This window comes from Scatophagus argus, chromosome 21 (genome assembly GCF_020382885.2).
Source record: "Scatophagus argus isolate fScaArg1 chromosome 21, fScaArg1.pri, whole genome shotgun sequence".
Lineage (NCBI taxonomy): Eukaryota > Metazoa > Chordata > Actinopteri > Scatophagidae > Scatophagus > Scatophagus argus.
The window spans coordinates 4,639,202-4,651,874 of NC_058513.1; the positions used below are offsets into that span (position 1 = coordinate 4,639,202).

General features: G+C 38.1%; 1 protein-coding gene across 3 annotated transcripts in view; it reads right to left on the reverse strand.

The window, feature by feature from the left end:
• LOC124053190 (zinc transporter ZIP11-like) overlaps positions 1 to 12,673 on the reverse strand; it is a 102,035-nt gene that overhangs the window by 29,952 nt on the left and 59,410 nt on the right. For 2 of the 3 annotated variants that reach the window (XM_046378197.1, XM_046378198.1), the window contains exon 5: positions 9,579 to 9,717. In XM_046378197.1, the coding sequence (XP_046234153.1) occupies positions 9,579 to 9,717 (139 nt within the window). The remainder of the gene's footprint in view (positions 1 to 9,578; positions 9,718 to 12,673) is intronic. The other variant, XM_046378199.1, reaches the window with a different exon arrangement.

Sequence of the window (12,673 nt, forward strand, 5' to 3'; positions counted from 1 at the left end):
AAGACAGAGAGATTTCACAAAGATTTCCTCAACTAATTAACTGCTGCAGTTTCCACTCCATCCAAGTTCTCGAGATTGACAGACTCTGAAAAAGGAATAGGAATCCCAGAAGGAAAACAGTAAATTCTGCATCTCTCATCTAATCTGCATGTGACAGCCTAAGAGAGAGAGAGAGAGAGAAAGAGAGAAAGAAATAAAGAAAGGAAGAGAGGCAAAACAAGGAGGTGAGTGACATAAATAAAACAGGAAGAGATGCACATTTGTTCAAACGCCAAGCACAGTCACTGAGACTTTTGACTGTTTACCCCTTTGGTCTCACTCTATAGGGAACATCTATTTCTCTCTCACCTTGATCCCAGCTTCCTCCCTCTGTCCTCTGAGGTTTAATAGAAGACAAGGTAACTGTGTCCATAAAAAAGCAATTGGCTGCAATGAAACACACTGAAAGGAACAGAAGGCAAAGAGTTTTGGCTGGAAGGCTGTAAGTATGAAGCTCAGAGCAGCTTAGAGGTTCACTGATAATGGCTTTCAAAAGAAGAATTGTTACTTTTGTCAGTAGTACTGTGTTCTTTTGGTAACACACAGTAAATAGTTCAATTTTTATCTTCAAAATTACGTGACAAGAACAAGAAGTGAGTCCAGTGGAAATCAGTGCTAATGTTAGTAAGCTGGACAAACCAGTGTCCAGCTTTCAAGTAAAAGCTTGTTAACCTGCTGGATTGCCAGCTTCCTCTTTCTTAGTGGAATGCATACTCCCAATGTGCTGTGCGATCTCCCAAAGGCTGAATGTTGCTAAAAGAAAATTAATATTTGATAGCAATGTTGAAAAAGCAAATGTCACTGAACCAAAGACTTGATGCCATTTTAGCAAATATGTCCAAACATAGTTTTATTCACTTTTGAGAAACAGAAAATATGCACAATGGGACAGCCACCAGAGTATCTCAAGCCTTATGAGTTTACATTTTATTCAAATGTCAGTTCTACTTATAATACTGTGGAATACTTCATATTCTATATGCTACAAAAATAATATGACTATAACTTCTTGACTTTCCTTTAAAAAGGGGGATAATGGACATATTTCCTTTTATTGTTTTATTATCAGCTCAGAAAAGCCCTAAAGACAGTCACCAACTGGGTTCACTGTAAAGAAAACAGAATCCTTCATCTAATGTCAAAGACACTAAGAACCCAGCAGGGAATTTATTACTGAGCAAGCCTTTAACAAGCTTTCCCTCCTTCTTTAGATACTTTACTACATTTTTCTGCACTAACCTAACGCATTGGACAGCGTGAACATATGAAAAACGTGGCTGTGAACAGTTATGGTTCCTCTGATGAGATCAGTTCCCTTTGACCATAAAGCCAGGGGTTTCAGTCACTTTCAGCACACTTCCCTCTGATGCACTTACCCTCAGTGCTGAACTGTTTAATGGTACCCATTAAAACTAATCTGACGACACCCACAACGCTCCAAACTAAAGGTACCAGCCTTTAGGTGTTCTTTTTTCTTGTTTGCATCAAGCTCTTTGAGAGCGTTCTATATCCTGACCTGAGTGTAGACACATCATCATATTTAAGTTTTTAAATGCAATGCCTTTTCCACTGTTCATGACACAATTACTGGTGTTGTGTACAGATACAGACTTGTGCACAGTACAACGCTGTTCTCTGTGTGCCCATACCACAGCTAGGGGAAAAACGCTGCCCTCAAAACAACATCCTGTTACAAGTATTTCAAAGGGACTTCCTAACAACATTGGCAAAAAATTCACTTTGAGAAAAGTTACATTTAGTCACTCCTCACAACAGTAATTTCCATATGTGGGAATTCTAATCCACATGTGGAAAACAAGGAAATTACAAATTAACATATGTAATTCAAATGTGAAAATGTACACTGCTCATGGGGAAATTTTCATTTGTGCAATAAGAAGACTGCTACTGAAATTTAATTCAACACTTTAGCCCAAAAACTACATGAAATATACGAACTGAGAATAACTACATGTGAACATTACACATCAGGAAAAACTCAACAGTCATTTAATTAATTATATAATTTAGGTCTGGCAAGGACAGTATGGGTCCGAACTCTGATCAGATGGGTTGGTTATGTTATTGGCCACTAGCCTCAATCAAAGCTCTGACAAGCAAACATCTCACCCTAATTATGTGTTTCAGCTAACCTTCTAAAGAGAACTTGCCTAGCTACAATACAGTATTGTCCATTGGACTCTTTCAGCATTATCCATCACAAGTATCCTAAACAGCACTTTCCATTAAAAGAAGCATAAAACCCATAGTGAAAAATTCTCATTATCTGCCCTCCCTCCAGTCATCGAAAACAAAGCCAAAATGTGTGTGCAAGCATGTTCGCAAGTGCAGTTATTTGGCTTCAACACACTGGGATTCTGCTGCATGTGCTGTTTGCAAACACTTTTTTGTCATTTTTCCCCTCTTTTCAGAACTTTTCTTCTTTCCAAAAGAAGAAGAAAAAAAATATCCATGGGCAACGGTGATATTTTGATGAATGCTGACATTCTGTACTGGGATAAAATCTTTCATGCTGTGGATAGAATCTAACAAGAGCATTTTTTTGTTCCGTCGTGTCAGAGTATTTCCCAATGCACAGATGTATGATGCGGTTGGTAAAATGCATTAAGAGTTTCCTCTGATCACAACTATGGAATCATCTCCTCCTTCTAAAAGATAGGTCATGTAGTTGGCTGCAGTGTTTGCCCAAAGGCCTGAAAAAAAAAAAGACTAAAAAATAAATAATACGTTAGGTGACATACTATGCATCATATTTGCTGCTTACTATGTACTGCGAAATTCCAATCCAATCCCATTTGTCATTTTATTTAGTAAAATTCAGTCTGAAGATGTAAATAAACAGACTGCCAAAAGGCACACTTTGATTCCTTCTAATGCTGACTGAATTATTTAGGACATCATGCATTAAGTATTAGAGGGAACTAGAATAGTTTTGAGTGTGCATGTGTGTACGTGTGAATCCATGCATCTTTGAGTGGGCACATGCTTACAAGGAGCTTCTTGCCACTTCAAATACCTGGAGAACAGCAGGAGGGAAAGCACTGATGTATTAAACATATCTCATGACTTGTAGAGTCAAAGGGATAGCCTGTATCTACTAAAGTTGGCATGCTGCATGCTTGCTTCACAACATGGATATTCTGTAATTTAATATTATTGTTCATCATCCTGCCATAAAATCCTACATGGATTAAATTCACACGCTGCCTCAGAAAATTGTGGATCACAGTTCATGTCTGTGAGTTTTGAATCTCTAAACTGTACTATACTACTGTAATAAATCGCTAAATACATATTTGATTCAATACGACAACAGTGTGTTTAAATTTACTATGTAATTATGAATATTTTATGTAACTCCGTTAAATATAGATAAATATAATCACTAAAATATTCTCAAAACTATCTACTCCAGGCTGATGGCATGGACTGTATGAAGGACATCACTCAAAGTCGGGCTGGATTCCAATCCATATTCTCTCCAATCTGGTCAGGTGATGCTGTGGGTTTCGTGTCTAACACTGAATCCAAGCAGATTTGCTATTAACTCTGAACATAACAGCATCATAAACACCACAGCAGAAAAAATGTGTTCTATGAGGTGTGAACTATAAGGTGTCTGTTCTATTTGGGGTTGGTTGTGTGGCTGAGTCAGCTGCATTTTGTATTTGGTCTCTTGTTTTATTTTAATCAATATATTAACATGGGGTTGTGTCAAAGGATGATGATGCACAACTTGAATACATCATGTGTACGCATGGTCTGAGGTATGCATGGACATGTGAGGCATTTTTTATGCATCATTTGTATTCCTGCACACAAGTGTAATGTTCCAGTCATGTGTTTTTATATGTTACTTAGTGCTGTGGTGTAAATGAGGCTGGTCTTTAAAGCATGATCTCAATGTCATAAAAAAATGCTCTACAAGTAAATCAAATTTATCACCTGTTTCAATTAGGGTTTAATAATTCAAAGTCTGAATCCATAACTCAAGGATAAACATATTAAGTTATTTATAAACTTCAATAAACATATTTGATTTTTTTTCTTGAGGGCTAAGCTTTAAAAGTTGAGGCACCTGAATGTAATCTATATAGACAAAAGTATCCAGACACATCTTCATGGGGCTGTTTATAAGGGGTTGGGCTCAGTTCCTTACTTCCAGTGAAGGGAAATGTTAATGCTTCTGACATTTTAGACAATGTTGGTGCTATGGTTCCACCTTTTTGGCAACAGGTTGAAGAAGACCCTTTTCTATGCCCCAGTGCACAAAGCAAGGTCCATAAAAACATGGTTGGATGAGTTTGGTGTGGAAGAACTTGACTGGCCCACACAGAGCCCTGACCTCAACCCCATCCAACACCTTTGGGATGAACTGGAACAGAGATTGTGAGCCAGGTCTGTCTTTGTAGTGAAAATGCAATTTAAATGTTTGCTTTAAGTGGCTAACATCCCTCTCAGCAGATCAAAACAGTGTAATGAAAAAAATGGCAATACATACCATCCACATTCATATACCACACATCTGGAGGATCCAAAGGATGGAATTTTTGAATTGTTTATCTTCTGTGATGGCTGAAAAAGCAGCAACTCAGAGGACACTTAAAATGCCCAATTTCTATCAAGATGAAGTCAAGGACAAGAGGAAATAGTCCCCAAAGTCCCCAAAGTCCCCAAAATGAATCAAGAATCTTCAGATTTAAGAGAGAGTCCAACCACCGGCAATCTTGAATAATTGAAAAGGGCAGGCAGTTTTCATTTTTTTTTTTTTTTTGGAAAGGATCACAGAAGGACATTGAAAGACAGAGAGGGAATATAGTGTGTGAGTTTATCTAAATGTACTAATGTTGCATTAATGTCAAAGGATTTGATTTCAGATTCTGACTGAGTTTCTATACATGATGCAAAAGAGATGTTCAATGAGATGGTGTGTGTGTGTGTGTGTGTGTGTGTAAGACTCGTATCAGACTGATGGCATTTTGCAAGGTCAATCTCAAGCTTGGAGCAGGTCCACTGAGCATTGACTGACACTGACCTGGTGTACGGTGTCTATGTCGTGAAGGACAGAAATGTCTGTCTTCTATCTACTTAAAGTCATGTCGATATCTTGAACCTTGCTAGGACAAAATAGAGAGATGCTATGCAAATACTGCAAAAACTGGTGTGTTTTGTGAATACTGAATTCATCTCCTACCCAAATACCCAAGCAAAACACCCAACATTCCGATAAAGGCCTTGAACATTGGCACTGAGCCTCATACAAACTGTAAGCCTAATTCAGGGTGACTATAACACTCTGTGGTAAGGAGTGCTCAACATGATGCAATTTCATCTCCTCACATTTCTTCCTTCCTCGCTATGGGGTGAATTAAGTGAGAATTCAGCCTGCGGGTTTAAACCAATAATGACAGTATGAGCCAAGTTCTGTAATCACCTCCTCCTCTGGGGCTGTTCTCATACCAAGCAGAAAAAACAGGGACTCTGGCACTGATGGTGAGCTGTCTGAAATACTGTTTTGTTTTGTATTCTTATATGGATAGGATTAGGTCAATAAAAAACCAGGTTCAAATTAACAGCAGCTAGTATTTTCCTACTGCATGGAAGCAGGTCTCAGATGCAGTTGTGTAGGTTAACGTTAGTAGCTCTGATTTGGGGAGGTTAAGACCAAAGCAACTCAAATGTTTCTGTGCTCAAACCTGTGTGAATTACACCAGGAGAACATTTGCTTAGGTGGCTGTGGTTACTTATTTATTGTTGTCTATGGTGTGAACACAACAATAGCCTAGCTTGTTAGCCTTAGTTAGCTTGGAAGTTTTGTGCTAGGTAGGATAATTTCAGTAACTAGTTCACCTCAGGTCCACACTTGCTCCATCTGCCCATTTTTGGGAAGAATGTTGGGTGGAGTATGGCAAAGCCAAGATGGCAAAGGCTGTAGCCACTCACACTGAGTTCATATACAGTGGCTCAGAAATCCATCATTGACATCACGGTGGCCCCGTCCAGTATATAATCTATGGTCGGAACGGACAGAAAAGATTTACGCACACTATTACGTGTGGATTGTAAAATATTTGTGAAGAATGTGGCTTCAGGAGAATGTTTATTTAAGAAACCCATACAGGGTTCTTCCTTATGGAAAATTTTCAACATAGAGAGTGAAAGTCACAGTGATGAAATCTGCCAGTAGTCAGCAGTCGGTCAGTGAAAACCCGCTGGTTTGAAAAAGAATATGAATTTGGAGAAGTAAAGCACACAAGAACGCAAAGCTTGTACTGTCTGTGCTGTTTTCTTAAGGATGAGAGAAGCAGTAAAGTTCAATAATACAACTGTAATAATAATCCTTGCTCTGGTATGTTTGAAAAATAATAACCAAGGTAAGGGCAGTTAACCAATATTGCTAAGTTTAATAAAGGAGTGATTGCTCTCTCATTTGTATCATTGTTTGTTTTGCACAACAGGTGTTATCAATTTCTTTTTTCTTTTGTTACTTGTTTTTTAAACTATGTCTCTACTGTATCTTCTTGACGGGCCAACATGAAATAATGGTAGCATGAGACTTTAAAAAATAAATAAATAAATTATACACCATCTTGATGTATAAAACTGCATAATAGAGTGAGATGCAAAGGCACTGGAAAAACTGATCTTATTTATATACAATATGTGTATGTGTGCTCTTTTCTGTTTGCCGAGTTGGCCTAGTCGACTTTGGACGCCCTCAGGAAAACAAAAGGGGTGCACTGAAATCGTGACTGATCCGCAGAAGGTCATCTGAAATATATATTCAATTTTTGGTCTTGAGAGCCGCAGGAAACTTCAGGAACCATAACCGTAAACAATCAGGGAAGCTGGGACTGGTGGCTTTGTTTGACTGTCCTGAAAAGACAGCACTCTCAAAAACCACATTATTTATTTTCAAATATTTTCAAACAATAGATTTTGGGAATATTATTTTATTTGTAGCTTATCAGCACAATGCCACTCTATCTGCTCATGAATATGCATCTTATTCATTTGAATGCATTTCATTTTTGTTTTCCAAGGGTTTCTCTCTCCTTTTGTCCTGTTTTTCAGTTGAGCACCACAAGCTCCTAACTCACACATCCATGAAAATAACATCAAGGCAACTCGAGGCCTTTCTCAGAATTTTCTTCAGACCTAACATTCAGCAGCTCTACCTGACAACAGTACATACATCAGTCGTCAGTCAAACTCCCTCGAGATTTAAAACAATGAGAAAATGTCATGATCGTCATGATAAAATCTCAGGATTAATGTGAGGTCACTGTGACAATAATAGAAATGAAGAGGAGGAGTGATTCAGATGAAATGACTGCAGTGACAGACGCAGTCACAAAGGAATTAACAGTCCTCCAAAAAAACCTCGGTCTCATGTTTAATTAGCAATGCTCGAGATGCTATCTAACAGTCAATTCTGTTTGCACGAATTAACCCGGGAACAAGCCCTTTTCACAACAGGCAGCTCTGGGTGTCATCAGTAAAAGCACAGGTGTTACAAACATTAATGATGCCATTTAATGCTTTTCACATTTCAGAGCCCTGACTCACTGAGGTGGCTTACTGGACATTTTGTTGGAACGGAGCCATCGTTAATGTTATTAGTTCCACTTGTGCTTTTCCCACTGTGACATGTCAAAATATCCACAGAGGAAAAATGGGTCCATTACTTTACATTACTAAAGACAACGCTAAAGGAAAAAGCTTCTTGCATGCAATTTTTCTGCTCATGCACTCAATATTAAAAACCCATCTCAGAATCACTAAACACAGTGAATGCAACCTAAAACATCAATTATTATTTATTCAAGAGGTAGTGTTGAGATGTGTTTGTTTGGGATGATCAGGGCTCACGAAGTGGCTTGAGTCATCATCCTCCTAAGAAGATAATGCATACCTGTGGTTATTGGTAAGTCAGACCTGTTATCCACCCACTTCTATACATAATGATTAAAAAAAATGAAATTTGAGCTGATTGAGTTTTTCTCATACTTGCTTTTTTTTCCTTTTAACTTTCCCTTTTAGATTGAAACTGTTATTAAATTAGACATGTTCTTGGCCTTGGAACTTCTTTCTCATCTGATATTATTTTGCCTCAAAGAAAGCCATCATCATATTAAATCTGCAGGATAGAGCGTCAAAGCATTGGGACCGTTTGGCATTGGCACTGTTTGGTTCAATCCAACTGAACTCTGAGGTGTTTGGCCATTTGGTTTGGTTAGTTTGGGGTGAAAGCAGTTACCTGAACTCCAGTGCAAACTAAAAAACTAAAAAAAAAAACATTTCTGGCATGAAAATAACAGCTAAACTATCACTAAAACCAACTGGATATTGTGAAGAGGTGAGGAAGTGGTCCTATTGTAAGTAAAAGCTTGTGTCCTACTCTGTGTTCTTTGCATATACTCATTAAAAGTCAGTGAAATGTAACAATAACTCCCCCTGGGATGTTTCTCTTGTATCCCGTTTTCCACATGGTCTTCACTTACAGCCTTGACCAATAATTTTCATAATCAATCATTTCTCTGTGAAGCTACACAGACCATATATACAGCATATACAGACCCATAACATGCAGCATCACTTGCTGTCAATTAGTGGACCCACGAGGGTCCATGTAGCTTTAATGATGTAGAAACTATCCATTTCAGTTCACAGCTTTTACTATTTGCAGTGCTAAACCTTGTGTATACTCTTGTTTGAATCAATATTGTGTATGACAGAAACACTTGGATTTAATGTGCTCACTGAGAGATAGTCAGTAAGTAAAACATATCTATAATGCTACCACACAGCAAGACGAGGAAACACTGATTTATCTGTCAAACAAACAAAACTGAACAAATCCAAACATCAGTTTTCCTTATGTTGCACTTTTAAGTCTAGGGTTCCACTCAATTTGTTTTCCTACATGTATTTGTTATTGTATTTTTCCACCATCTGTCTTCTTTTGTCAGTAAGATATGTATGCAGTTTGAATGTAATTAGCCTTCATGCCTTAATCTTTTTTTGGATTTGCTGGGACATTTATTAGCTCCTCAGCTTTATTGGGTCACAAGCACCAAATGAGTCTTGGTTCTTATTTGAAAACATTATGTTCTGCAGCATGTGTACTGTGTGAGAAAATTGCATGTAGGAAAGTGAAAGGTGAAAGTGTCACAAATCCATGAAAACACACTGGGGATAATTTCTGAGGAGCTATACAGATTGGAACAGCAAAGTTAGGAGAGCACCCTACAAGTATTACAGATGAAAAGATGAGGCAAATTAAGAAAATAGAAAACAGAAAAATCAGAGAGTGAAAAGAAGCCATCAGAGAAGCAGGTTTAAATGGTAGCCAAAAGGAGCCCATCTTCATGCATTTTTTTTTTACTTGTGGTGATAAAATGCCTGAAGAATGATTTTCACATCAGATCAGTTTCATACAAAGTGAGACAACAGTGGCTACAGCTGTTTGTATGGTTTTTGTGACAGTTGATGTGGGTATATGAAGGGAGGCTTGCCTGAGAAACGTCCAGCTCTACCTATCCTGATGGTCATCTCCTCATCCAGGAGCTGGAATGAGGGCTCCTCTGCTTTCTCTTTGGCCTGCTTGGATTCGGGGGGCAGAGTCAAGGCTATGTGGGGGTCAGCACCTACACCCTGTGGATGACAGAAAGAGACAGAAAGGGCTCAAATCCATTTTCAAATACACAAATTGAAAATTCTCTTATTTTCTAAAAACAAGCCGGTATGCAACTGAGAAAATGAGCTGCTGTCCCCAAACCATTTGAACCCTTCCATTTGCTTTCTGTAACAGCAAATACAGCAAAGCACCAGGTGTGTGGTGTATCGGTACCACCTTAAAGCTAGACAATAAAGGGACCCTTCTAGAGACGGGGACCTTAAGATCAGGTAATAAATCAAGCCCTTATCATGCCAGTTGAAATTAAGCTTTAGCCTGATTTCCTATAATCTCATACATAATTACAGTTAATTACCACAAATGAACTGCCAATCAGTAAGCACAGGCGCTGCTGGTGATGTATGGCCCCAGGGCACTTGCCTGTTTTGCGTGGTTGGTAATCCAGCCTTGCACATACATGCACATACAACTTCATAGTCAATCGCATAACCCATATTTTTGACAGCATCTGCCATATACCAATGCAGATAATCCAGTAAGTGGTGTGCTTGCAAGTTGGAAGGATCACTGATGTCTGCATAAGAGGAAAAAAATGTAATTTGACTGCTGGACAACCTCGATGAAATAAAATCAATTTCAAGCCACTTGGTTAAGCGCTTTACCAGAACACGGCAAGACGGCGTGGATGTTTTACTGGGCGTCTGCAGTTCACAGTAAAATATGTTTTATATCAAAGGAGTTAGTGAACGACTGATGGTAAATTAATATTCACTGCATAAAGCAAACAATGAAAGGGGAAATTTGAATATCAAAAACAAACGTCGAGAGCTCAGGAATGCACTGCTTTATACGGACAACTGGACACATTTGTGTGAAGCTGTTTGAGGAAGCAGAAAGTTCAATCAACATAAGAGGCTCTAAATCAATCCTCTAAAAACTGCTTCTTTACTCATCTGAACTGTTTATTACAGTGACGTGACAATAATCAGACATTTTAATCAGGTCTTTATTATCTGCAATGTTATTTTGTTACTTGAGTTTCAGTGATGGGGGATGTTCGCATGCAAAACAAGGTTACCAACGTAGCTTTGTCTAAAGTGAATCCTCCCATTTACTTTGAAAATGGAAGAAACTAATTAAAGACAACAGCTTTGTAAAAAATGATTTTCACAAAACCGGAGGAGACAGTTTGAAATCACTTTGCACGAATAAAGAAAGCACACTGCTTGAACTAACTTCATCAGCCTCTTTTTTAAATTTATTTTGATGAGGTGTTTTAAAAGTTTGTTAAACTCCTTAGCAGAAGAAAGTAATATAGTTAATGATCAGTAACAACATGCTGCACTTATTTCAGAACAAAGACAGAACTTCAGCAAAACATCCTTTAAAAAAAAAAATCATGAATTAACGTCAGACACCACCTGAGGCCAACAACTACGCACAAGTTGGTGCAATGATTCAGCATCACCGACAGAAGTGGATTTGACTGAGTGGTCTTTTTCTTTGAGGGAAATTTGAATCTGAGGAAAACAAAGAGCCCACATATTCATTAGCAGACATCATTTCTCATTAGATGAGAAATGTCTAAAAATGAGGGCGAAAATGAATTACTTCATCCCCTTCATTGCCACAAAACGTCCCTTCCTCTCCCCGGTTTGTGTCACAGGTGGTTTAAAAGCAGATGAAGTACTGGAAAAGCTTGTGTGTGTGTCAGAACGGACAATCGCAAACAAACACCAATTAATATTGAGTTTTATTATGTAAATGTTATTTATTTTTCAATTGTCCAGACTTCCACAGTGGTACCTTTCTCTTTTTTTTTCATGTGTGAATTTTACAGTTGCAATAGCAGCAAAACACATGAATGACTGGATAAGAACTTTAGAGTTTCCATCATTAAAGTTTTTTTTTTCTCCAACATCTAGAGTTTCTCGTGCACGGAAACAGAGTGATTTACATTAATTACAAATCTAAAAGACAAAATACTTTTGCATATAGATTCCCTCCAAGTCAAGTTTGATATACGGTCCTTTGGCAGCAATAACAGCCCTGAGTAGGTGTGGATTTGTGCATCTGCGCTGCAAATTTTTTAGTTTTTTTTTTCGTTTTCAAGTCTAGCTCCAACTTTCCATCGTGATATCTCAGCTATAGGTCACTCCACAGCATTGACATTCTTTGGGGAGGTTTGGAACATGAGAGACAACGAATTTCAGCATTATAATGGTAAATGGTAAATGGTAAAAAAAAAAAATATATAATGGTAAATAACAATTCTGATTCCCAAGAATTTGCATAATTTTGAAGGCATTACGTTGAGAGTCATATCATGAAAACATCAACCTATACTTCCTCAAGATTTGGTTATCATCCCATTACCTACCTTACCATATTGCTATATGATTACTCAATAGTTTTGCCTTGTTGTCATCTTAAAATATTTCTTTATCACCATTTGATTTGGTCCCTTATCATCCTGTTACATACATTTCAGTCTAAAATGAACCTCTAATCTTTTACCCCTTTATTATCACAGCAGCACCCGCTATTACACCATGTTGTTACCAAGTTAATGTTACATGGTAATAATTACTTATTTCTCCACTTCACTGAAAAAACCCAGGTAAATCTACTTTGATTCAATGTTGTAAGGCAATAAAACATGCAGGGACAGTAAGTTTGTGTCACAGGCGCTGTACAACATTCACGAACATGAAAAATAATGATGTGGGAAAAAAATTCAATTTGTTGTGGGAACATTTTCGCTGAACCATGAATTTATTTCAATCTGTATTTGTCATTCTTGCTCTTTGGTTATTACCCACGCCACTGGAAATGAGGCGTATGAGAAGGATGCAGCCCAGAACACTGCATGGAAGAAAAAAAGTGGTGGCGGTGGTGGGTGGGTGGGTGGTAGGTTCTCAGGCATCTCAGGCATAAGCTAATGAGGGAGGTGGTGCGTGACATTTGGGGATG